Source organism: Phoenix dactylifera, unplaced genomic scaffold, assembly GCF_009389715.1.
Source record: "Phoenix dactylifera cultivar Barhee BC4 unplaced genomic scaffold, palm_55x_up_171113_PBpolish2nd_filt_p 001731F, whole genome shotgun sequence".
Lineage (NCBI taxonomy): Eukaryota > Viridiplantae > Streptophyta > Magnoliopsida > Arecales > Arecaceae > Phoenix > Phoenix dactylifera.
The window spans coordinates 1-25,630 of NW_024069030.1; the positions used below are offsets into that span (position 1 = coordinate 1).

The following is a 25,630-nucleotide window of genomic DNA, read 5'->3' on the forward strand; positions in this document are numbered from 1 at the left end:
ATAAGAATAACACTTGAGCTCATAACAAATATAGGGAAGAACCAGCGCAACTGAATGCTCAATGAGAAATGATCATTTTTCAGAGATACTAAATGGCAACTGCTATAAAAGGTGCAGGTAATTTTTCAACTAAATACCAGGTAAAAGCCATTATTCAAGCTACAGTATGTAAATGGCCCTAGTGCTAAACTCCAGGCCAGCTCTAAGTTTCCAGCCATCTACATGACCATATAACTGAGCCATTCTCAAATAGGCCTCATATAAAAGTAGCTGGTCACTCCATTGAAGCATTGTGTCTTAGAAGGAAGGTTACTTACACTATTGTCCTTGCTTCCAGTTACCACAAGTGGCCTCCCTGAACTTGAAATGCATGTGTCAAGGCATACAACAATGTCTGTGTGCCCTGACAATACATAAGCACATGACATGGATGCAACATCATAAACTCGCACCTGCACATGAGACAAGATTAAATACTCAGAATTGATTGGAAGTTCCACCTCAAATAGAATTTAAGAAGTCTAACAAGCATCAAAAGAAAACAATTTTATACAAATAAGATGCATAAAATGTGAGGATAAGAAAAGAAACCAATATAGATGATTGCAACCAAAATAAAATCCATTGGTAATAAATCTGTCACCAACATCATCAAAATTACCATGATCAACAGGATGAATGAAATAAAGTTAAATTAGAAAACCAGATAAAACAATAGCTTACCTGTTCCAAATTTGTAGCCACGGCAAGATATTCTTCATCTTCACCCAAGAACCTCATATCAAGAATCTCTTCATTATAACCAACAAGACGTTTGTGCAGGTTCAACTCAAATGCCCGTTCAACTGATTTGATAGGGGAATAAAACAGAAACTGCTGGTCAGCAGTAACACAGAGCAATCCTTGATCCGACGGTAATATAACAGCTGATGTAAATCCTCTTCTGGAGTCTTCCTTATCTGAGCTAATAGTAGCATCCGAAGATTGCTGCTCATATATACAAACTGCACTGTTGGAAAAGTAAAAACTAGGATTAGTTCCATAAGCAATATACAGAAGAAATTGAAGCAATGAAAGAACTAGTAGTGTCCAATCCAAAGTTTGTAGAAAAATCATATACCCTTCTGAGTTCCATATGCGTACAATTCCACGCTCACCGACTGTCAAAAAATAAATCGGTGAACTACTCGCTTTTCTCTTCCCACTTGGCAATTCAGATAGGCCCAAACAAGCTGACAAGCTAGTCCCCAATTGAATAACGGAAACAGTTTCCACCATCTCATATGCTGGTACTGTGATCTTAAAGCTATAATTACGCAGGTCCCATATATTCACGACCTGGGGTAGCTTTCTCATTTAGTTTCTTGCTGCTAACTTAAAATAACAAGAATAGGTTGCATGATATAAGATATGTTTATGAGGAATGGCAATTACATGCAAATTGGAGATGTTTCAGGCATCCTTTTAACCAAACAGAAGCAAAATCAACAAACAAAAAATAAAGAAAGGAACAACAAGTTATGTCATCTATAAGCAAATAGAGGTAAACCAAACAACAAAATAGTCGGATCCTATCCAACATCAAGTTCTGAAGAACAAATTATAAGGCCAATCACTATTCATGCAGCAGCAGAGCAAAGCCAAGCCAGTTCAGCCAATCAAATTAGATTACTAATTTTTCAATATAAACTTTACGTTGTTCTATTGAATAGGCTGATTAGGGATTGAGAGTAAGAAGTCAAAAGTTCAAGTGAAATTTCAGAAAGATTATTTTGAGAAAGCTCATATTGTCGACTCATGCATTTAAGTGTTCATAAAAGGAGGTTTCTAGTGCATACTAAATTCAAATAATTGGTGTAATAGACTAAGAAAAGGATCTGGACAATAAATTGAATTACGGAGGTTTATGTATCATAGCATGTCATACAGAATGCAAACAATGTTGCTAATGGAGACTGAGGTTGCTTAATCAGGTCTGAATGCTTTTGCAGATCCATGAAGAGAACATAGGGATACATGTTAATGTTTGTAACTGAACAATTCAGCAGACAACATCAAGACCAGTAAATTTAAGTCAAAACAGCCAACACAACAAAGAAAAAACCAAGCATTTTCACCTCTAGCACAGAAGATAACTAACTAATAAGCATGATTATCTCCCATAGAATAACACCATCTCTGGCAGTCAAACCATAGTAATCTAGATTTTCTGGTGGCCCAAAGGAGATTGATCTGATTTGACATGATCCAAAAAGATAGGACTGCTGACAGATAGCTATGGTCAAAACAATAAATAAATAGCAAGAAGAAATGGTATACAGGAAAGCAAAACTGGACCAAAATGGGGTGCAAGAAAAGCAGCAATTTAGTAGGTAGGTAGAGAAAGTAATCAAGAAAGTGATAAAAAAAGGAAGGAGAAAAGCACAAGAGATAAGAAGATTATTTACCAAAAGAAGGGTCTTCATCCCTCACATTAATGGGAAGAAAAAGTTGAAGGGATTGTAATCAAACCATGACTGGAGAGATACTGAAAAATAAAAGTGAATAGAGAAGAAAAAAGAAAGTTCGACATTGATCCCATATTTATTTGGAAAAACCAGATGCATAGATAGTCCTGTCTAATTCCGAATATTTATGCCAATCATACTATCTATTCCCATTAGTCAGAATATCTATCCATTGTTAGTCACCCAGTTTATTTCCCTAAATATCATTAAAGGGATAATTATTAAAATTGGATGGAGATTCATGTTGAAATTCTCTTCCTTTATGTGAAATGAATCCTCCCAGCATGAACGATGATTTGAGAGCATTCCTTCAGCCCATCCTTGCCCATCCTCAGAAAGATTAGCACAAAATAATCTACCCACATTCTCAAAGAATGTACTTCCACCTCAAGTTGTAAGTTTAAAAGTGTTGATCCTTAAATTAGTACAGCATCAGCAACAAGCTCCTATTAAGAGCGAGCGCCTAAAAAATTATAGCTAAATGTAAGGGGACAAGTTGATTGCACTGCTCTAGTAGATATTGTCAATAAAAAACACAAATGTGTCATTATCAAGATTTCAAATCTTGTGGGATGGGGATATCCAAGTTTTTCCATGGAACAGGACGCGCCACCATCCTTCCCTATCCCGACACTTGGGACAAAGGATGTCCCAAGACGTGCCGATCGAAAAGCTGGGATAATGGCGAGACCAAAGTTCGCCGTCTCAGTATCAGATCCTATACCAATACCATACTAGCACAGTATCGGTACGGTACAGTACGGTACAGAATTTTTTTGGCGTACTGAGGATCGATATGCCATCCGTACTGAATACCGGCACCGAACCAATACGGTACAATACGCCCCATACCGTCAGGTTCGGGCCGGTATGGCGTACCTTGGATGGGATGGTCTTATCCTGACACATAAAATAGTACCCTATCCCGATGTCCCATGGGACATCCCGCCGGAACTTGAATCCTTGGTCACCTTACATATACTAGATTATTAGTGACAATTAGTCTAAGAGATTAAACAATTTGAAAATGGAACTATAGATTAACCACCATTTAGAAATGCTACGCAAGCCACTAACACAAAATCTAATGCAGAGAATAGGGAAACTAAAATGGTTTGGAGTGAAATCTTGTTGCTAGACCTTCATGAGATGATGGACAAGGATGATGCTATCACTTTTTCAGAAAGTAATGTAACATGTATCAGTTATTTTCTAAAAAATAACAAACAAGAACAAGTCCATATAAATAAGATTATTGCATAACGTGATCTACTTAATATATGCACATAACAGCAAACTCTATGCAACGATTTGCTGCAACTCATGCTATGTAACGAAGAGAAAAACCAAGATCCAATAATATTATGTTTCAATACTTAGAAAATGATATGCCATAATACATTTTATTACATTTATCACAACATTATGACCTAAGAGTAAGTGAACAGAAGTATACAATCAAGTGACATTTTCCCGCATGATCATGGCAATAACTATCAACTTGTAATGGATATTTCATTTTAGCTTTGTGGAGGCTTCTTAGCCCATCAGACTAAGGATTGCATCAGTTGTTATTCTAAGCTTTTTGAAAAACATTTTCACAAACCATATACGTTCTTTTCTAAAGTTTTCTCTGTCATCCCTTCAACACAAAGCTAAGATCCACTCTTTCCAAGGACTGCTTAGTTCTTTGCTAGACATACCCAAACCATGTCAACGAGCAATCCACCCTTTTGCCCACAATTAATGTAACTCTATTTTTTCTAGTGCATCCATTCCTCAATCAGTTGATCTTATTTTTACTAAATGCCCACATGAATGTTTTCCTCTCCCATGATATCTGCATGCATCACTTTTATTCCAAAGCATGCTGTAAGACACAGTTTTATAAGACTTATTATCGTCAATATCAGATTTTATTGTATCTTGCATGCTCTACTTTTATTAGATCTTTTTTGTTTTATCATTCTTCTGTCTAAAGTCCCAAGATGCCATGATCGCCTTTCTTTCTACTAAATAAACCCCTATGCTTTGTTTTAGTTCTAGCTTTCAATCCCTTCACACCCTTCCAATAATTTTTACGTAGCACTTAATGCCACCTTAGTCTTAGCAATTAACTATATCATCTAAAAATTGCATAATTATGGGAAATTTCCTAAAATATTAGTTGTCATCTTATCTATGATAATTGTAAATTGTGCAGTGATATGGATTTGCTGCCAGCTCTTGGCCCCTTGGGGCAGAATTCACTTCTGTTGCCATAGCTATATCACTTGTCATTGCTCTATTGTACCTGAATGTTACAGTTCTTAAAACCTGGATATTACCTCTCACAGCACATTAACATAGTTCCCTCATGTCAACTAAGATGAGAAGAAAAATCATCTCTTCTCTTCAAATATCATCACCATGGTTTAACCTCCTAGCATTAATAAAAATTAACTATCTGATTTATATAATTATCTAATTTATATTATAGTTGGAGCAACTGGTTCTTTAATTTCTTTCATATTTTGAGCTTCTTTCTAATTGCAAAGTGATAATCAGATGTCAAACCATCCACCCTCCATCAAGCCTCAGAACACTAGTGGTGGTGTTTTGTACTCTCTTCAGTATAAGGAAGAAAGAAAGGAAGATGAAAGGCATTGATAAGGAGAAAATCAAATATGTAATTTAATTCCAATATCATGTACCATGTAGAAAAAAGTAAATAGTTTCACCATCATTGGCAAAATGTCATCCCCCATTAAAAATAAATTATGGAAATTCATAACATAAGTCATCATGAAAGCTCGAAACATACCAAACTTCATGTTTTTAGCATATATCCACCATTCGAATCAGAGCATAAACATCAAACCTTATTCGAAAAAGCAACCCACACTTAGATATCTACAATAGATACATGGTTAAGCAAGATTAAAAATTTCATCCGTACCTTATCTCTTCCAGCACTGAGCAAAGTCTGTCCATCTTCTGATAGTGCCAAGGAAGTCACCGGTGAGAAGTGTTTTTCCAGCACTGCAACACACTTTTTACTTTCAAGATTCCAAACTCGTATGCTTGCATCATTGCTTCCTGAGAAAAGCTGGGACATTCATCACATCTGATCAAATACAAATTGCAGAGATCTAAAAGCTGGAAGGCAAAAGAGTGAAAATCATCACATTTATATGTTCTGTTGCCATATTCAAGTTTCTCTTGCTAAGGAAAAGGATAAATTAATTGACTAGCAGTGGCACAAAGAGAGAAAAAAAGCTTCACAGCTCAAAACAATTGTAACGCCTACAAAATGTTACACGCAAGGGTTATTTGTCAAATATCAATGCATGTGTATAGAATTATGCCAGGAAATAAGCGGTCCATTGTGTCAGTCTAGATGCTCGAAAAGAACCGATCTTCATTTTATTTTAAGGTAGAGGCATGCATGAAAGATTGAGAAAACAACGCAGTCATTTTTATCAAGCGCATGCCACCATCATACATGGAATTCATAGGCTAAGAAAGTCTTGGACATCTTGATGGATGGCACCTCTATCACATTTGAACAACATTGTCATCATCAGTAAGTAATGGCATTTTTCTTTTGTCTTGGGTTGTTATATTAATATCTCTGAGTTCGCATGCCTAAAAGCATTAAAAAAGCATAGTGCGACAACATTAACATATGAATATCCATTATATGGTCCAGCTCCAATTACATAATCTAAAAGATCCTACATTACATGAGTGAATATATATAGTTTCCTCCGAGTTTAGTGAACTTGCCACCTCTTCCGTTTTTGCATTTACTACAGCCTTTGTTTCGCAACTACAGTAAAGAATCAGTATGCACATATAAAGGCGCATGCAGAAAGACCAAAAGGATAGGCCACAAACAAATGGCATAATAATTATGCTATAATAAATAACATTTTTGTGAAATCGTATGGAAATAATATTAGCATGATTTGCACTTACAAGTAAGCGGTTTGGATCACTATGGAATGCAATGCTCGTCACAACATCCTGGTGACCTTTGAAGAAATGTGTGCAAAAGCCACCATCCACATCCCAGACACAGACCCTTTTATCTGCCCCTGCTGTAGCAATCAATCCGCCAGAAGAATGGCATGCCATGCCCATCACTGGCCCATCATGTCCCTAGTCAAAAATAAGTCAATATGTAAATCTTGTTCCTGTATGTACAGAGTATACAGAATATTCATCAAACTCCATAATGGAACAATGATGTGAACTTTAACTTTCTTTTTTAATTTCCAGCAGTGAAAGAAATCAGATCAGTATGGGTGCCACATGATTCTCTTCCCTCTGCTATCTTCTTGTTCACTCACCTATGTTTACTTTATGCTGAGCCTTATATAACCTCCAGCAAGAAAGATAATTTGAGAGGCACTAGAACCATTTTGTCCTGTTACGATTAGAGCTTCTTTAAGACATACAAACCAAGTAATATTAGAATACAATGTTTTCTCTCCGAAAATCTCAAACAGTAGCTACAAAAGCTGATTTTTCTTCATATTAAACAATCTAAGTATTACATAGTATTTACCAAAGTCGAATCAATTCATTTTAAAAGAATAAATAGACGAGCACCAATTAGATTGTATAGGTTAATATTGACTAATAAAACAATGAACTTTAAATTCTTCGTGATAACTTAATTACCATAGGTACGTATACTTATACTGCTACAAAAAACCAAACTGAGACTTCTATATTCCAAGAACCTAACTGTCACGTTTATCCTGTTTCTGAGTGCTGAATTCACCTCAATGGAAAACCAAATACTACTTCATTTCAATTGAAAGAGTAAAACAAAACAAAAATAAAAAGAAGGCACGATACGAGAAACAAAGACAACAGTGGCGATAAGTCTTCTTGCAATTTTCTCTGTTTACTTGATCTCGTTAAGTATACCTTCCAAGAACGGATGCACTTGAGGGAGGAAAGGTCCCAGACGCGGATCAGACGGCTGTGGCTGGCGGAAAAGAGGAAGCGGTCGTCGGGGCTGAGGGCGAGGGCGGTGACGGCCTCGGAGTCGCCATCGAGGGTCGCCCGAACAGAGGCGTCAGAAGCGTCGACGACCTTGATCTGGTCGCCGCAGGCGCAGGCGAGGAAGGCGCCGTCGGAGGCGACTGCGAAGGCGCCCCCGCTGTAGAACTGCTGCAGCGAGGACACGCACCGGTAGCTCTGCTTCAGGCCCACCGGAGACGGCGTCGCCATCGGTGGCGGCTGGGATTCTTGCGAGGGTTTGGAAGGTCCCGGCGAGGGGTCAGGGGAGACCGAGAAACAGCCCGGGGAGGCAAGAGCGGCGGGTTTGAGAGGGTTTTGCGACCGAGGGTTTTGTTCGTGCAAGTTTATTTTGTTCCATGGGTGATGTGGGAATACGCCTCTCTTTTTTTTATTTGTTTTTTTTTATGCTTTTTTACAGGCCGCGGCGACGGAGCCGAATGAAGCATAGACAAGCAATCTGGCGCACCATTAGCTTTAATTTGGCGACCGAGGGTTTTGTTTGATGGGTTCGTGATTGATGAGTGAATAGATCTTTTTTATGGATCGCTGTCTTGGGCAAACTTTTTTTTTTCTTTTGTTAAAATAGAAGAATTCCAATACGATGCACCGAATTAGGAACACACGAAGCATGAGACGAGACTAGGTTGGTTTAGTTTTTTGGGGGGCACCTGGCGGAGAGGATCCGATCGCTCTCGTTATCTGGATGTGCAGGTCCTGACATGCGAGTTTGGAGCACCTCTACCAGGACTAGCGTCAGGGTGGGCGACCTCTTTCGCATTCTCCGGCGGCAGTATGAGCCTGGGCCTGACTGCACCTAAATCTGACACTTAGGACTCCACCCGAGGGTAGCCCTATTTCTCTAGAAGGTGGTCTAAGACTATCTTCTGACGAGAGCAGTTCTTAGCGGACGAGAACTGTGGATTCTCCCGGTATGTGGAAAGTTTGGTATGGACGAGACGGTGGACCATGCCTTATTTCAGTGCACATGGGCTAGGACGACTGGCAGGGATCCTACGAGAGGTTTGGAGCTGGAGGGACCGGTTTTTACAGACCATGAGCCGATGCTCGGAGTCCCCACTACTTTGCCAGGAGGCGAGCCAAACAATTTGCATGTCTTACTAAATTTGGCTGGCTATAAACGCTCGTATCTTTGGCGAACGTAGTATGTCGCCGAGATTTATGGTGGAGAGTGTTCGTGTGTAGGCGGCGGAGCTCAGTCACATCATTTCCGTCGAAGAGACCTTGACAGCTCGGGATATCTGTGGTTCTTATTTTGTTTCGGTAGCATCCCGTACGGTATTTTTCACCTGGGAGCCCCCACTCCCGAGTTTTCTCAAGGTAAACTTCGATGGGTTCGTCTTGGATGAAGGTACGCGGGGCGGCGCGGATTTTTTTATTCGAGACCCGTCTGCCAGGGTCGTGGCTGCAGGGGTCAGTCAACTCTTTGACATATCAGTTCTAAGTGCGGAGTTGAGGGCCGCTTAGGCGGGCCTTCATCACGCTCGGTGTATTCTACGGGCTAGTTCCATTGTCTTCGAGGGGGACTCGGTCACGGTCATTAGTTGGATCCGGAGGGGGCCTAAGAGATAATGGCTGTGTCCATCCTTTGCTCCGAGATATCTAGGCAATGGTGAGAGATAGAGAGACCTTCCAGACCAAGCATATTTTCCGTGAAGCTAATGAGGCTGTGGATTGAGTGGTCGGTTATGTAGCCAGTCACTCCAGTAGTACCATGTGGGCCGGAGATAGGGAGTTGCTCCTAGCACTCCGAGATATTTTATTTTTTAATTTTATTGGGTGTATCTATACCCGTCAGATATGATTTACCCGTTTTAGCGCAAAAAAAAAAAGAAAAAAAAAAGCCATGCAATCTGGTGCACTACTAGCCTCGATTTTGTGATCGAGAGTTTTGTTTATGGGATGGTGGTTGATGAGTGAGAGGGCTTTTTTTGAGGGAAGCTTTTTTTTTTTTGTTAAAATATAAGAATTCCAACGTGACAGGATCGGATTAGGAACTCACATAATCCGGTGCACCATTAGCCTCGATTTTGCGACCGAGGGTTTTGTTTCATGGGCTGCTGATTGATGAGCCAATGGCCCCTTTTTTATGGGCCGCCGTCTTGAGTGAAGCTTTTTTTTTTGTTTGTTTTGTTAAAATGTAAGAATTCCAATGCGATGGAACTGGATTGGAAACGCACAAAGCGACACAATCTGATGCACTATTAGCCTTGATTTTGTGACCGAGGAATTTCATAGGTTGGTGGTAGATAAGTGAATGGGCCTTTTTTGTGGGCCGTTCTCTCGAGCAAAGTTTTTTTTTTTCTTTTTGTTAAAATATAAGAATTCCAACATGACAACCAGATTGGGAACATATGAAGCCCCGCAATCAGGTGCACCATTAGCCTTGATTTTGGTTTTGTTTCATGAGTTGGTAATTGATGAGTGAATGGGCCATTTTTGTGGGCCGTTGTCATGAGTGAATATTTTTTTTATTAAAATCTAAAAATTTCAACGTGATAGAACCAGATTGAGAATCTACAAAGCCACACAATCCGGTGCACTATTAGCCTTGGTTTTGTGACCGAGGGTTTTGTTTCATGAGTTGGTGATTGATGAGTGAAGGGGCCTTTTTTGTGGGCCGTTGCCATGAGTAAATTTTTTTTTTTCTTTTTATTAAAATCCAAAAATTTCAACGTGATAGAACCAGATTGGGAATCGAAGCCACGCAATTCGGTGCACTATTAGCCTCCTTTTGTGACCGAGGGTTTTGTTTCATGAGTTGGTGATTGATGAGTGAAGGGGCCTTTTTTTTTTTTTTTTTTTTTTTTTTGGGGTACGCCGGTTCCTCACCCCATAAAAAAAAAAAAAAAAAAGCTATCTAAGCGGGTCGGAAACGTCCGCCTAGTTCACCCAGAGGAAGCCCCCAGAGTGATGCGCCATATAGGAGGCTACCCAGTCAGCGGCTGTGTTTGCCTCTCGGTAAGCATATGCGGCCCTGAAAGTCTCACAGTCCTCGGTTATCCTCTGTATGTCCTGAATCAGAGACAATCCGTTCGCCACGGTATGTTGCTCGTTGATTCTCTCAATCACAAAAGCTGAGTCACTCTCTAGATAAATATACTCTGCACCTAGAGTGCACCTCACGTAAGCGACACCCTCTCATGCTTCCCGCAACTCTGCTCCACTAGCCGAGGTGTCGTAGATCCGGCAACCACCAGCCGCCACAAATCTGGAGTGGTGGTCTCTGATCATAAATCTAATACCTTCCCTCGTGCCCTGCTCCGCAGCACTGCCATCAAAGTTCACCTTAAGAAAACTAGGAGGTGGGAGCTCCCAGGAAACAAGGATAAACCTGGTCGCTAACTCAGCTGGATGAGAGACCCAGATGTCCTTAGCCGTCTCAGGGGGCTGAGATGGTGCACTGCTGATGACCTCCAATGCATGAAGCAGGGCTCTAGTTGCCACTACCCTTGGATGCAGCTGCCTATCCTCAAAAGTCTGGGCGTTCCTATCTAGCCAAGTATGGTAGGCCAAATAGGCACATCGGACCCCCTACTCCACCATATCAAACCTCCTCTCAAACGCCCTTCGGCGAGTGAGAAACACCTCCACCGGAGACCCACCCTGTCCGATGATGGGGGATATCCCACCATACCACCAAAATTGGGCCGTATGCGGGCACCCAGAGAGGGCATGGCAGATGGTCTCCTCCATCGCCTCACATGCCTCACATGCAAGGGAAACCCTTACTCCTCTACTCGCTAGGACACCCCAAGTCGATAAGCACCCCAAGCTACCTTCCAGATTAACATGGCAGCCTGGGGGTGAATGCACAGCCTCCAAATCCAAGCCCCCTCAATCTGCCGCGTTAGGGCCCGCATCGCCAGGCCTCGGAGCTCCCGGGCACTCACTCTTGGTCTCCCAGTGCTGCTCCAAACTCTATGATTCGCCCTCTCCTCGGTGGGGATTGGCAAAGCCAAAATCCACTTTGTTAGTGCCTCCCCAAAGGTGTCGCAAATGAGGTCCACTGCCCACCTCTACTCCCTTGGGACGACAAGGTCGCTGACTCTACACCCAGCCAAGCACTCCGGGTCAAGGAATGTAGGCCACCCACTCAGTGGTCGTGCTGCCAACCAGATGTCCTCAAGGACATCAATCGCTCGTCCATCTCCAACCCCCACCTGATCGCCTCCAAGATCTCCGGGCCTCGACTACAGATCTCTCTCCAAAGAAAGGAGTTCTGATGACCAACACATAATGCATGTGCTCCCATCGGTTCTCCGTACTTAGCCCTCATCAAGGATCCCCACAGACTGTCCGGCTCGAGGAGGAACCTGGCTGTATATCTGGTCGCGAGTATCTCCTGCTCCTCTACCAAGAAGTGGATCCCGAGGCCACCTCCATCGGTCGGCTGACAAATCACCTCCCAGGTAAGTAGGTGCACACCTCTCCCTTCCCCTAATGTCTCTAGATGAAGGACCTGAAAAGTCGCTCCATCGCCTGCAGTGGTGCAAACGGCACAATGGTGTTGGAGAGTAGAAATATCGGAATCGAGCTGAGGACCGAACGTACTAGGAAGGCGACACCACTATTCATCGTAGCCTAAATGTTTCGAAGCAAGAGGTGGCCCTCTCCACTACCGATGGTGCTATCCTGAATCCATCCACTCACAATGGCCAAGTTATCCTCAAGTATGATTAAGCTAGCTTGCAATATTCATCAAGCATGACCCAAATCGGCCCATGCTGCTCTTAGCTCTGCTTCAGAAACTGAGGTATCGAAAATCCAATAGCTTGCAACAATCACCACTCTAGAGTCTCTCTGATAATGAAGCCAACATCTCTTCATGAAAGTTAACACTCGAAAATCGAAACTGTTAAGTAAAAAATAGAAGGCGATAGGTGATAATAATTGCTCTCTTTGAAAAAACAAAAAAGCTTTGATAAAAGAACTTTTGTTGGATCGCTTGTTGTTGGATTCCTCCCGCGGGCCGCGACAATGGAACGAGAAAAAAAAAAAACTCTGAGAATATGCCATTTCATTATAAATATAAAATTCCAAAAATACCCTCTAACATCACGCACTCGGAGTCACTCGCCACCGCAAGCGCTCTTCTTTTTCTCTTTTATTCTTCGTCTTTCCAGAGAATCCAAGATTGCGTGTCCTCTCGGAGGATTGAGAGGGCCGGGATTGAAGAGATCGTTCGATTCGTTTCTCAGGGAAGTCTTTGAGATCTCTGAGCTCGTAGACGACTTCTGAAGCGATTAAGGCATGCGTTTCCCCCCCTTTTTTCCCAGATCTATTAGAGTTTTTTTCACAGAATTTTTATTTACATTGTCTCACAATTGATCTACCATCGTAAAGATACTAAAAATTTATGATTAGATTGAAGAACGGGAGAAGAATTTCTGGCTAATAGTCTCTCTGGATTCCTTCATTGAGAAAAAATCCGCCCATCTTTCAGGAAAAGTCAGATTTTTTTTAGAAAAATTGTTTTTCTCTCGCTAACTGTTGTTTGCAATTGATATTCCAGATCAAATACTTAAATTTCTGATATGTATATTACTTCATTGCTTAATTATCGACTGAAATTTATGATTTTACCGATTTTTTTAAATATGTCATATTTCTCTACGCTTTTCCCATCTTATTATACTGCTGGTCAGAGTTATCGTTTTCTAGAAAATGGTAAATGAACCATTAATTTATAAAGGAATAACTTTTTCTTTCTCAATATGCTAAATTCTCACCTTTCTTTAATTTCCTTTTCGTTCATCGGTATGTTTGTGTAAGTTACAGGTCTCTCCTATCACATCAAGACATGGAGTCTTCTGTCGCACTCTACAACCAACTCAAGGTTCTTTTCTCTCACAGCATGCATCTTTTTCAGGATTGTGCTTTTAAGCTTCACCCACACACAGATTATAATTCGGCAAGCCTTGCATTTTGGAGAGTAACTGCTTTTAGTTATTCTTTGTTCAAGGGGAGGGAAGATTCTCTATTCTGATTAGAATTATCTTGTGGAATACGACTATGTATGGGTTCGGGTAAATATGAACCGCCACCCTGAATTTTCCATTTGTCCGCAGTTATTGAATTGTAGCCATTTGTTCATTTGTCCAAGAGGCCAACTTTGTGTAACTCTACTTCATGACACAGTTGTCCTAATGATTTTCAGTTTCTTTGTCTTTAAATGTATGAAGTGAGCACTCTAATCATGGGAGTAGAGATAAAAAAGCCAAGGAAAACAGGACATACTATGCCATTTGAATTCTGGTTATATCATTAACGCTGCCATGTTGTCTTAGCATGTAGCACTGCAGCAGCTAAAGTATCATTTAGTTGTGAATCATTATTCACATATTAAGGCACCGGCATTTGTGCACATTCATTATTGAGGTGACAAGTCAAGGAGTTCAAAGGATTTGGAGGCCAGTGGATCAGGGTCAATTGCCAGAAAAAGCACTATTACTGTATAAAAATTGGATAAAATTAAAAGCAACTAACCTTTTGAAGAACATTATCTACCTTTCAAATGAAAAAGGCCCTGATCTTTAGAAAAAGATGCATTTGATTCCCTTTCATACAAGTACAAGAGGGGGGGAAGCTGTGCCAGAATGTTTTTGCTCTTGTTCACAACATGACAAGGTCGATAAAAGATCTAATAATTGTTTCCTCTATTTTTTGAGCAGTTAATTTAAATGATTCATATATAATTTGATGCTATGTTTAATTTCCATTTATGTCCCCATCTGAGATGTAACATGTACTGCATTATAAGTGAGATATCTTACTTTTTGAGATATGAAAAAGATCTCCATAATTGTCATTAATTTTGTCTATGTTGTCTGTAAGCTACATCATGTCAATGCTATGCGTTCTGATTTTGTAGTCTCTGAACAGGCTGCAGAGCCGTTTTTCTTATTAGCAGGCCCTAACGTAATTGAATCTGAGGAGCATATTCTCAAGATGGCCAAACATATAAAAAATGTCACATCTAAGTAAGTAGATGATGATTTAAGTAACACTTGATCAACGCAAATGAAATATGAGTCCTGTACTATAATTAATTTCTGATTAACATTTTGAGTGACTGATAGGCTTGGCTTGCCGCTGGTTTTCAAGTCCAGCTTTGACAAAGCTAATCGCACCTCCTTGAAATCATTTCGTGGTCCAGGGTTGGAAGAAGGCTTGAAGGTAGCAACTGCTTTTATCTGGTTAACCTAAATTAAAAACCTTGCCTCTTACATATCAATATACTTGATGACCAGGAAGGATGTTGTTGTCAAGGAAAAATATTTCTACTGAAATTGGCATCTTTTTTCATGTAGTTTCAATCATGCTATTTCTTTTTTATTTTTTAAGAAGTAAATAACTCATATTATCTGGATTAATGTGGAACTAAGATCATTTTCATCTTTTCCAATTAGAATTTCCAATTCTGTTTGCAATGCATGCCAAAACACTCCTTCTCATTATAAACTGTGATAGCTTTCCAATAGTAATCGAAATAGTTAATTCAACAGAAAACACTGAGGTCTCTCCACACATTGTTCCAAGAATGAGTTCAAGTAATGCAAAATCAGTCATAGGAGAGTGTAAGAGTGAGGATACAAGCTTCCACATCTCAATCATGTGAAGGCATCTCTTTCCAAAAGAATTCCATTAGCACTATGCTACTCAAACTTTTGTGGTATTTCTATCAGATGATGTAAAAGCTCCATTGCATGTTTTATTTTAAATTGATGTGCTTGAAGAAGACAGGAAAGTCAAAATATTACCTATGAGGTACAGGATATTCATGTATCAATTCAGTTATATTAAAATGTTTCAAGAGTAAAATATTTGTTTCAATATAGTATTTCTAACAATCTAAGAGGTGTTTATAACTGAATTTGGTTCCGTAGGATAGACTACTGATAAATGGATTTAATGTTTAAGTCTTTCTTTTCTTAAAAAAACTCAAGCTTCATGTATCTCTCAAAGACATATAGTTAGTTTTCAATATATTTCCTTCTTATTTAGTTATTTTTGTTCAGATAAAAAATAAAATTCTGACTAATGTATTTTATAAATTTATTTCTTTTCTGCAAGCTTTTGAACGCCACCAATCTCTCACAGATCTATTTTCTACATTTGATATGATTCCCTCTCCTTCAAGAACATTTTTTTTAAGTTTACTGTCCTCTGCCTGTCCCACTCCATGAATATTGACAATGCATGCTCAAGTTTTATTCAGAATTCACCTTGGTTGACATGCTTTGATTTAAATTCCAGATCCTTGAGAAGGTGAAACTAACATATGATCTTCCAATTGTAACTGATGTGCATGAGAGTAACCAGGTTAGTTATTGCTTCAATGCTTCTTTTATTTATTGTTTTAATGGGGATGAGACTGTGTGTTTAACATGGAGATTGATTTTAAATGAAGTATCATGCCCTCTGTAGCTGCATTCTCGTTGTCCTGACTTGTTCCTGATATTCTTTTCTAAATATCTATTTGCAGCATAATGGATTTGAGAACATACTTCTTGTTACGGGGGGTTCCCCGAATTTAGTCCCACATCGGCCGTGTAGCGGGAAGGTCTGTGAATGGGGGGCTCAATCACCCTTCCCTAAGGAGGCGCCTTTTGTGGGGCAAAACCGTGAGGCGCCGTGAGGAGGGCTCCGGGTACGCTCGACCCCCGAATCGGACCCAAAGCGGACAATACCTTCTGGGGGACACTCTCTCTTCTGCTGCTCGGCTGGTGTGTGGGCTCTGCTGGTGACGGGGTGTAAATCCCGCATCAGATGGCGCTAGAAGGAGGGCCTCGGCTCTCCGCCTATCCAGCAAGGAGCCGACCCGGGCACAGGACCTCCCCGCTGGGGGGGCTGTGTTACGGGGGGTTCCCCGAATTTAGTCCCACATCGGCCGTGTAGCGGGAAGGTCTATGCCATATAATGGGGGGCTCAATCACCCTTCCCTAAGGAGGCGCCTTTTGTGGGGCAAAACCGTGAGGCGCCGTGAGGAGGGCTCCGGGTACGCTCGACCCCCGAATCGGACCCAAAGCGGACAATACCTTCTGGGGGACACTCTCTCTTCTGCTGCTCGGCTGGTGTGTGGGCTCTGCTGGTGACGGGGTGTAAATCCCGCATCACTTCTATTTTTGGACGAGGATATATAATAAGATGCTGAGGCTTAATCTCCAATTTTTAATCTAGGCTGAACATTTGCATAGAGGTGTACGAAACAGCCGATCCAAGATTTGGCCAATAGCTTCACATTAAGCACACAAGCATGCATTGACTATGATCCTGACTCATGTGTACCACATAACACTCCTTGCTTCACATCAACCAAAAAAAAAATACAATCAACAACCTTTCTTCATTTAATGCCATAGGAGGAAAATAGGTTTGACATAATAAAGCTTTTTGCCTAAATCTTGATAATGTTTTCCATAACAGGGTCTTTTAATTGATCCTTTGTTACCAGTAAGAAGGTCCAATGTACCCTTCCTTTTGTAGTTTACTCTGATTTGTTAATCTTCTCTGGCTAAAGGTCCTATAGAATCTGTAACTTAATTGATAGCTTATTACATAAAAATGCAAACCATAAAAACTAGATCAATTGTCTCTAGCATTATCAAAGATCTCAACCAGGTGCAAATATCACTAGTTCAGCTCACATGGAGTTGAAATCAAGAGGTATCTGCAATACTAAACGTTTGATCTCAAAGAATTGCAAGTATGTTACCTCTAATTGTAATAAAACTTTAATATGGTCTCCCTTATGTCCTCAATCTACCTCCTTTCCACTCCTTGGTCCTCCCCAGAAAGTTGATACTTCTACTATGTGTTAAACTATTGTAGTAGGTCACTCTTAACTTTTGGCACTGATGGATCTTTTGACATCTCAAAACCCCTTCTTTGTTCTTCTTTTAGTTTGGTGCACTTTGTTGTATTCGCTGTCCATTATCTTAACATTGCTCAACTAATCGATTTCTTCTATTTCACAAAATGCCTTTTCTTATTCTTATTCTGTCTCTTAATTGTTTCTTTTAGATTCTTTAGATTAAGCATAAAATCACTACCCCACCTCCCTTTCCTTCCTGATCCATCCATCAATTGACTATATTTTTGAAATTCAGTTTCTCAACTTACATATTATCAGATTGGAATATATACCAAAGAAATGCTTTCTTGAGTCTAAGACACTGGAAGTTTGCCTGGAAGTGGTCCTGAAAAGATACCAGGGATAGTTTCTAGGAGGATCCTTGTTCATTTGGAAACTGCAAGAAACCTATTGAATCTACAGCAAGGATGCTCTTGGAAATCAGATCAAATTTAAGGTCCCTTCCTGAGAGATAAAATGGCAAATCGTAATACTCATCAAAATGTGAAGCCTTTTTTACACAAATTGATATTGTTATTCCTCTTCTTTTTCAAATGTAAACAATTGGACATTGAAATAATGTTGAATTTTATCTATATTCATTCCAAAAGTTTAGTCTTTCATGATGATTATTAGGTCCATTAACATTTGTAACTTGTGAGCGTGTCCTAAACCAGAGAGGATCTTTTCAATTTATCAGTTAAGTTTTTTACATTGCAATAGTTGTTTATTTCATTGAACTTTTGTTTTGCTGCATCTCCTATGTTTGTCTGTTGAGAATTCTGCATGCTAGTCTTTCGTAAAATAGCTTATAGGTACACTTCTGATTTTACCCATGATCTTTATTGACTTTGTTACTTTTGTCCACGAATCCAACCAAGAATTGATTTCGGTTCTTTCCAAACTCCCTTCTTGTTTGCCTGTTGTGTTAATTGAAAGGTTTGATTCTTATGTTTCATGTATTGGTGGTTGTAGCCTTTTGTAGAATAGAAAAGTTTAATCACATTATGAAACACAAGCAGTGCTAAAAGCTTTTAACCTGATTCCTTGAATCCAGTGTGAAGCTGTTGGAAGAGTTGCTGATATTATCCAAATACCTGCTTTTCTTTGCCGCCAGGTATTGTTCCCAGGCAGAATTCTTACCTGTCCATTTACTAATTACTTGATGAATTTTAAATTGGTCATTTTGGTAATCTAAGTGTTTCCTCCCCTTGTTTAATTTAAGGTATTCTGTTGTAACAGACAGACCTTCTAATTGCAGCTGCCAAGACTGGGAAAATAATCAACATTAAGAAAGGCCAATTTTGTGCTCCCTCTGTAAGTGATTGGTGATATTTTGATCTGTTGTTTTCTGAACTCTGTTGACACTTCTTAGGTGCTTGAAAATGTATAGTCAGAATCCAGCATTTGATGCATCCGTAACACATTGATCTGTCAGGAAAACTTCTCCAACTTCCACAAGCAGGTGGAAATGTGGAGTGGCATTTTGCTCATGTTTTCTGTCATATAATTGATTAAGTTGTGATAGCAGCTTCTTTTTCATAAAAATAAAACTGTAGACTGAAATTTTCATGGACTGTATTCTGGCTTTAATGAATTGCATGCGGTGTTCTATCTGATATGATATAATTAGAGCTTTTATGGTTCCTCAAAGTTTTTCAAGAAGGACACGAGACTGGTTCCACAAGCCTATTCTTCAATTTTTTGACCAGATGGTTATAGTTAGGCTATTTTCTTGAACTTGACAAGTTTCATGAAATTGATGTATTCTAGAAATAGCAAGTTTTAAAAGAGCAGCATAGCTGCTTCTTTTTAGAATCTGCTTGAGAAAAATTGCAGTCTGAATGCTTAAAAACAACTCTCATGAAAAACACAGCTCCTTCTTTTAACCTGAAACTGGATGTTATTATCATGTAATTTCATAAAGGTGATGGGCTATTAAACTTGCTGAAGGTGTTTTTACAGTGAAACCGTTATATTGTAGTCATTTTATCTGACGATTACACGTATTGCTTTCTAATCTTACCATATTGTAGTCATTTTATCTGACAATTACAAACCGTTATATCAAAATTTCTTTTGAGAATCTAAACAGTAGAAGTTAAGAATCTCATTTTCATAATTAAGAAAGAAAGTAAATGATCTGCCCCTTAGGCAAACCAATTATTTTTTTTATATTATGATACATATTTATTATAAGCAACTCTTGTAGAACTCAGTTTTGGTGTGCTAGAGCCCCATTATGAATCATGCAGAACAAGTTATGAATTTTCCTGAGAAGAAGTTCACCACTCATATATAGAAGTATTAACTCCATGTGTTTGCAATTTCATGCATGCATTTACATTGTTTTATTCATTCATGCATGTACATTGTTTCATTCATACATGTGTATACATTTTGAGTGACTTTGGAGTTTGGCAGGTTATGTTAAATTCTGCAGAGAAGGTTAGACTAGCTGGAAACCAAAATGTTATGGTTTGTGAACGAGGCACCATGTTTGGCTACAGTAAGTTTCCTTTATTTTTTTTTATTCTAACTTCCTAATTTATCGTAGTAATTGTATCACTATGCCCATCATCAATTTAATATCATATATCTGTTTCTTTGTTGCAATCTGGGGTTCACCTCTTGTTATATGTGGGTGGTAACTCCAATGGATCCCAACAGCGCTCAGCTATTGTGGCTTGACCTGTGGTTGTTCTAAACAAGGTCAATCTGCAGCATTTGGGCTGTTTGTGAAGCCAGGTTGCATGTGGATCTGCTGTTGCAACAAAGCAAAGAATGAAAGGGAAATGTTGCAGTAATTAGACTTGTGGGAAGTCCAGTAGCAGGCAACCAAACACACGATATATGCAGGATTTCTGCAGCTAACCATTTTTCAATAGTAATCTTGTACTGAATGACACTCATTGAACTTTGTCATTTGGACTATAAGATGAAATGCACCTTGGAGATTGTGGTTCGTTATCGTTGAACTCGGGGATACTGTAGCAGAAGTTAGGGTCCATCAGTTGCTGAAAAGGGAAACTTTTCCAACTTAAATTAGATGACTTTGTGCAGCAAATTCTGTTCTTGAAAGCGAGAATGCTGTTTGAGTGAAGTTTGTCTCAACCTTTTAAAGATGGCCGGAACTTGAAATTGCAAACTGAACTTTATCATTTAATGGTCCAAAATCTATAAGGCTGGATGGTGATCTCAATGTTGCCTTGGATTTTTGTCCATTAGAGATAATATTCTACAGACACTCATTGACCTACACCAACAAGTTATCATTCCTTTAATTACATGCATATCGATGGAATTGACTATGTCCTCTTTAATTTTATCAACAACTGGTCAACCATGTAGAATTTAGTATGTCTTCCTGTAAGCTTTAATTTTGTCACTTTTTTAAATCTGCAGATGATTTAATTGTTGATCCACGCAATCTGGAGTGGATGAGGGAAACAAATTGCCCTGTTGTAAGTATCCCATTCCTGTTAATATCTGCATAGCCTCCTTTAGTGTAATTGTTGTTCTGTTGGAGATCTTCACCCACCATGACTTTAGTGAGCTGCTTTCACCCACCATGCGTCACCTCACCAACTTCACCTAACAATCATATTAAAATTAACTGCAACCAACCACTCCCATGCCCTCACATAATGGATACATTATAAGGCATATTGCATTTGAATTTTTTGCACTTCAGTATTGTCCTGTTTCATAATTTTAAATTGTAAAACTCAAAATTCTAATTTCGAAGGCTACCTCAATTTTGTTATGAAATTCTAGGAAAGTCGAAGGATTATTTATTGAGTTTATAATTTTTTTAGGGAATGTGCTTCTTTTTCACATCATAGCATTTTTTCTAACATGATTCTTAACTATCTATTTGTTGTGCTAAAATGTTTTCCAATTCTTATTTGGCACGGAACTTCAATTAAACAAAAGTTCCTGCATATATGCTTTAAAAAATCCTACTATGTTTTATGTTACAGTGCTATAATGCATCAAAATCACAATGCGGCAACTCCAGCTAACTGTAAATACTTATATGACTTGTAGCTTATAAAAAGTTCACTACAGTGATGGTCTTGTACTATTATTATTATTATTATTGTTATTCGAATATAATATATGAAAACCGTAGCCGTGTAGCTGCATATCATTTATAGTAAGTGGTTGCTATGTCTTTGAAGAAGCTAACTGGCGGTCATTGTTTTATTACAGGTTGCAGATATTACACATTCACTACAACAACCTGCTGGGAAAAAGGTGCACAATTGTATTAACTTTTAAGTGATTGGTCTCCTAAATTGATTAGCAATGAGTTGCTAAATATAACATGTTGGCGTATGTATCTGCTGTTATATTTGACACTGGCCCCTAATTTACATCTTGAGGTGTGGAAAATTTCCTTCCCATGATGGAGACTACCTTGTCATCTTATTTTAGAATTCCTAGAGTTAATACCAAAGGTGAGAAAGGACTGTTTGACATGTGAACTTAAAGTCATATATTAAACAACAGTTAACGCTTGATAATATTCCTCTTTTCTGACATATTAAATGGAAAAATACAATTGTTAAGGGAAAATATGTAAAAACATGGACAATAACATATAGGAATGGAGTTTTAAAATTCTTGGGAATGTAATTATCTTTGCTTGGTAGACAATCTAGAATTTCCATGCAAAGATCAAAATGGTGGAGGCATAAGGTGTGATATCAGATTCTTAGGGCATGTTTATGTTGTTTTCTCACAAAAGGAGAAGCCAGTATCTCTTTAGCTTCTCTTAAAAGCAATTATTTAAATTTTTCTTCTCATAGAAGCACTTTGCAAATATGGTTACCAAACACTTATTTTTTCTGGGAAGAACTTCAAAAATTACAGAAGTACTTTCTTAGGCAACACCAAAGATATCCTTAACAAGGAGAGGCAAGTCTTTGTGGCATAAGCCATAGGTTTCATTCATGGGTTTTGTGTACATGGAAAATTATTAAGAAAAGGCAACATAATTTTGTTTTTGGATTTGGTTACCTGATTTTGGTATGACTCATGCAATACACCTCAAAGGCAGGTTTATAAAGAAAAGGGGGCCTATTTGGTGAACATCTCCATGTTTCAATGTTTAAAATAAAGATTCAAGTGCATTTGGGATTCCTTTAGTTGCTGTACTTCTTTGTTTTATTTCCTTCAACTTCAGATGACGTGGAAATTTTGTTCTCTACTGTCCTGTTGCACTGGCTTATTTCCTGGTCTGACCAAACTGTAATTCCCAAGGCTTGTACAATATTTTTAATGTGATTGAAATTCTTAAAGATTATTTCCCTCAAAGCTGAAATCCATAGAAGTTACAGAATTTACTGACTTGAAAGGAAATTTGCTTTTTTCCCATTTAGCTGGAAGGTGGAGGTGTTGCAAGCGGGGGTCTGCGTGAACTAATACCATGTATTGCAAGGACAGCAGTTGCAATTGGAGTGGATGGAATATTCATGGAGGTAATATTTGATAACATTCATTTCTTGCTGCGACTAATTCTTTTTATAATTACTGTTGCTTAGCTTCTTGGTTGACGGGACTTGATGCCTGAGATTTTAAGAACATCAAGAGATTATTCCTCTTTTTTTTTTCAAATAACTCTATTCCTAATTATCTTTTAAAAAACCTCCAACATGCTCTAACTCTAAATGGCTTAAAACTAATCAATAACATCACATGCTTGTTGTAGCCTTCATGAAGCATATGGAAGTTGCAGTCTACGATCTATGAATTTTATTAATCAGAAGAGAGATTATATGATTAATAATAGTGTCAATTCATTTGATTTGAATTTTAAAAGATAAGTTCCCTACTTAAGCTTGAGCAATTAGACCTTGATTTCAATTCATGTTCAAGCTAGAAGAGATTATATAATGTTAGAGAGAGAAAGAGAGAGAATTTCAATTCATTTGATTTGAATTTTAAAATAAATTCCCTGCTCAAGTTTGACAGTTCAAACATCAATCTCCACTTACAATAGCTTCTTTATTCCTGTTTGAGTAAATGAACCTTGATCTTCATTTACGTTCCTGCTAGAAGAGATCTTATAAGATGTTAACATCAGCCTTGCTGGGCTATTTTTACATTAGTAAAGTAATTAATGCTATAACTATGTTGAGTTATGCATAAACCTTGATCATCTCTTTCAATCTTCTCCCTTAGAACATCATGATGATAGTTTTTACTGGGTTTATTTCACTTGCTGAAAGAGGGAACGCATCAATAATCTTTATTTGCATACTGAAAGTTGTATAAGCTTGTGAATAAGATTCAAATAAAGAAGTCATAGTTGAATTGTTCTTACATAAAGAGCACTACGATGGATCTGCATTTGTTCCACAACTTTTCAAGGAGATGTCTATTCCTCAAGTTCCTGCTGACCCTTTTTCTCACATGGTAGGTGCATGACAATCCCCTAAAAGCACCCGTTGATGGCCCAACACAATGGGTGAGTCTTGTTTTAATGACATTTCGCAGAGTTAGTTTTCACCAAACAACTTTACTGATTTGAGGTTCTGAATTTTGTAGCCTTTGCGCCACTTGGAAGAGCTACTAGAAGAGCTCATAGCAATAGCGGTAAGTATTTTCATCCTTCCATAACACTGATTTGGAAAGTTGTCAAAATCATATTTTTGTCAATTGGTTGATATCAGATCTTTCTGCTTCATGTATGTAGAGGGTCAGCAAGGGGAAAAAGCCATTCAAGATTGATCTCACACCCTATCAAGATTAATCTGAAGCTACCAGGATGAAAGCACCTCAATTGTATTGCAGTTTATCCACTACTCATGCGTTAGTGGTCTATCACTAGAATCCGAATATTTTTCTTCATCCCTTTTTTTCCCTTTGTGGTCAGGCCATATGAACTTCTTGTCAAATTTATGTTGTTGGTACGTAAGCTGCTACTTGTGGCTCGCTTTGGCAGCATATTTGTTTTTTCTGATTGTCTTATCTTGTTATTCTTTCTTTTCCAGAGTAGATGGGAAACCTCATTCTGAAAAGCTTTCTATTCCATGCTTGCATTCTAGGCATCTAATTGCAGAATGCTGGCCTTTCAAAAAGCAATTCTGCAATGAGACTTCTTTGGCTGCATTTTGATATCGACAGTATAAGAGGTTGATGGATTTCACCATCTGGGAATAGACCATCTTTTTTCTTGTTACTTTCAGAAAGTTGTACACATACATAGTTGAAAATTAAAAAGCAAAAAATGCACAGTTGTAATTGGCATCAATAGATAATCACAGTTAAGAAAGTGCAAAGGTGGTATTATAATTCTGATTCAAATATGGCGTCATGCAGTTGCAGAGGACATAATGACACAAATAAATGTAATGAAGGAAAATAATCAAGATTTTTAATTGCATGACTGATAAAATAAGGGACAACAATCGGAGGATAGATTGCAATTTGAGCATTTGAACCATATTTAGCAATAAATATAGCTGGTCAAACACGACTTAATCAAACAGATTTTAACTGGTTCACGCTATATTCAGTTAGATGATTACTCATATGAAATTGATCTTTTGGTTTTCTTCCTTGGGGCCATGTCAACTCACATGAAATCATTAGCTTTGATCGAAGAATGTGAAACCAATGAGAAAAGAGGTATTGCTGAAAAATATCTGCAAGTTCATCAACTGAGGAGATGAAGCAGTCTCAATGTTGATTGCAGATAAAAATAGTTTGCAAGGGGCTTTGGTCTCAACAGGATTGCCGTTCCTTAAAACTTTTCAGTGCTTTTAATCATCAAGTCATCTTACACATCAAATTTTATTTTGGAAATTTTGCTGCAGTCAAGTGTTGTCTCATATTTAGATGGAGAAGTGAGATGTGGTAGATGTTAATATCACAAAGAGTAATTTTTCTTATGCATCCTCTCATGAAGTTCTCACACATGGTGCTATGTCATCATTCAAATTTAGATCTTTTAGTTGGAATGAGTTTAACTGCAGATTTCTTGAAATTGAAGTATGATTGTGCCATATTTCTCTAAGTCGTCATAAGCATTCATAATTTATGAATAGAAGTCGATTCTTTGCTCTTTCAGGAAATAAACTAATATTTAGCATTATATACTTGCAAGACAATGTATAACATTGGTCTGTGCTTGTTGAATGACATGTCCCCTAATTCCAGAAGGTTTAAATTTGCAAAGAAATTGAATTGGTTTAGCACCAGGTCATGTCTTTGTTTTCATATG

At 38.6% G+C, this 25,630-nt stretch overlaps 2 protein-coding genes across 3 annotated transcripts; one reads left to right on the plus strand and one right to left on the minus strand.

The window, feature by feature from the left end:
* Positions 1-136: 136 nt before the first annotated feature.
* Positions 137-7,894, minus strand: LOC103701598 (transducin beta-like protein 3). Its single transcript, XM_039122765.1, has 6 exons — positions 7,428-7,894; positions 6,468-6,650; positions 5,446-5,595; positions 1,121-1,338; positions 724-1,009; positions 137-452 (listed from the first exon to the last, which is right to left on the minus strand). The coding sequence occupies exons 1-6, from the start codon at positions 7,731-7,733 to the stop codon at positions 246-248; spliced, it is 1,350 nt and encodes a 449-aa protein (XP_038978693.1). The 5' UTR covers positions 7,734-7,894; the 3' UTR covers positions 137-245.
* Positions 7,895-12,625: 4,731 nt separating this feature from the next.
* On the plus strand, positions 12,626-24,586 carry LOC103701596 (2-dehydro-3-deoxyphosphooctonate aldolase). 2 transcript variants are annotated; one of them, XR_003384591.2, is made up of 15 exons: positions 12,626-12,792; positions 13,323-13,380; positions 14,427-14,524; positions 14,624-14,720; positions 15,801-15,866; positions 18,455-18,514; positions 18,640-18,714; positions 19,822-19,906; positions 20,803-20,861; positions 21,613-21,657; positions 22,785-22,883; positions 23,825-23,872; positions 23,953-24,000; positions 24,101-24,314; positions 24,399-24,586. XR_003384591.2 is itself a non-coding variant. In XM_008783720.3 (14 exons), exons 2-14 carry the CDS (start codon positions 13,345-13,347, stop codon positions 24,155-24,157), a joined length of 873 nt encoding a protein of 290 aa, XP_008781942.1. In that variant the 5' UTR covers positions 12,626-12,792; positions 13,323-13,344; the 3' UTR covers positions 24,158-24,553. The 2 variants fall into 2 exon arrangements, 1 of the variants encoding a protein (XP_008781942.1); XM_008783720.3 differs by having other exon boundaries at positions 24,101-24,553.
* Positions 24,587-25,630: the final 1,044 nt, after the last annotated feature.

Bases quoted from the DNA above. Each gene is read 5' to 3' on its own strand.
- LOC103701598 (XM_039122765.1), bottom strand. From the start codon at position 7,733: ATGGCGACGCCGTCTCCGGTGGGCCTGAAGCAGAGCTACCGGTGCGTG. The intron at 5,596-6,467 runs GTAAGTGCAAAT...TGAATGTCCCAG, and splicing joins GTGATCCAAACCGCTTACTT to CTTTTCTCAGGAAGCAATGA. The intron at 453-723 runs GTAAGCTATTGT...TCTCATGTGCAG, and splicing joins TGGCTACAAATTTGGAACAG to GTGCGAGTTTATGATGTTGC.
- LOC103701596 (XM_008783720.3), top strand. From the start codon at position 13,345: ATGGAGTCTTCTGTCGCACTCTACAACCAACTCAAG. The intron at 18,715-19,821 runs GTAAGTGATTGG...GGAGTTTGGCAG, and splicing joins GCCAATTTTGTGCTCCCTCT to GTTATGTTAAATTCTGCAGA. The intron at 23,873-23,952 runs GTGAGTCTTGTT...TGAATTTTGTAG, and splicing joins TTGATGGCCCAACACAATGG to CCTTTGCGCCACTTGGAAGA.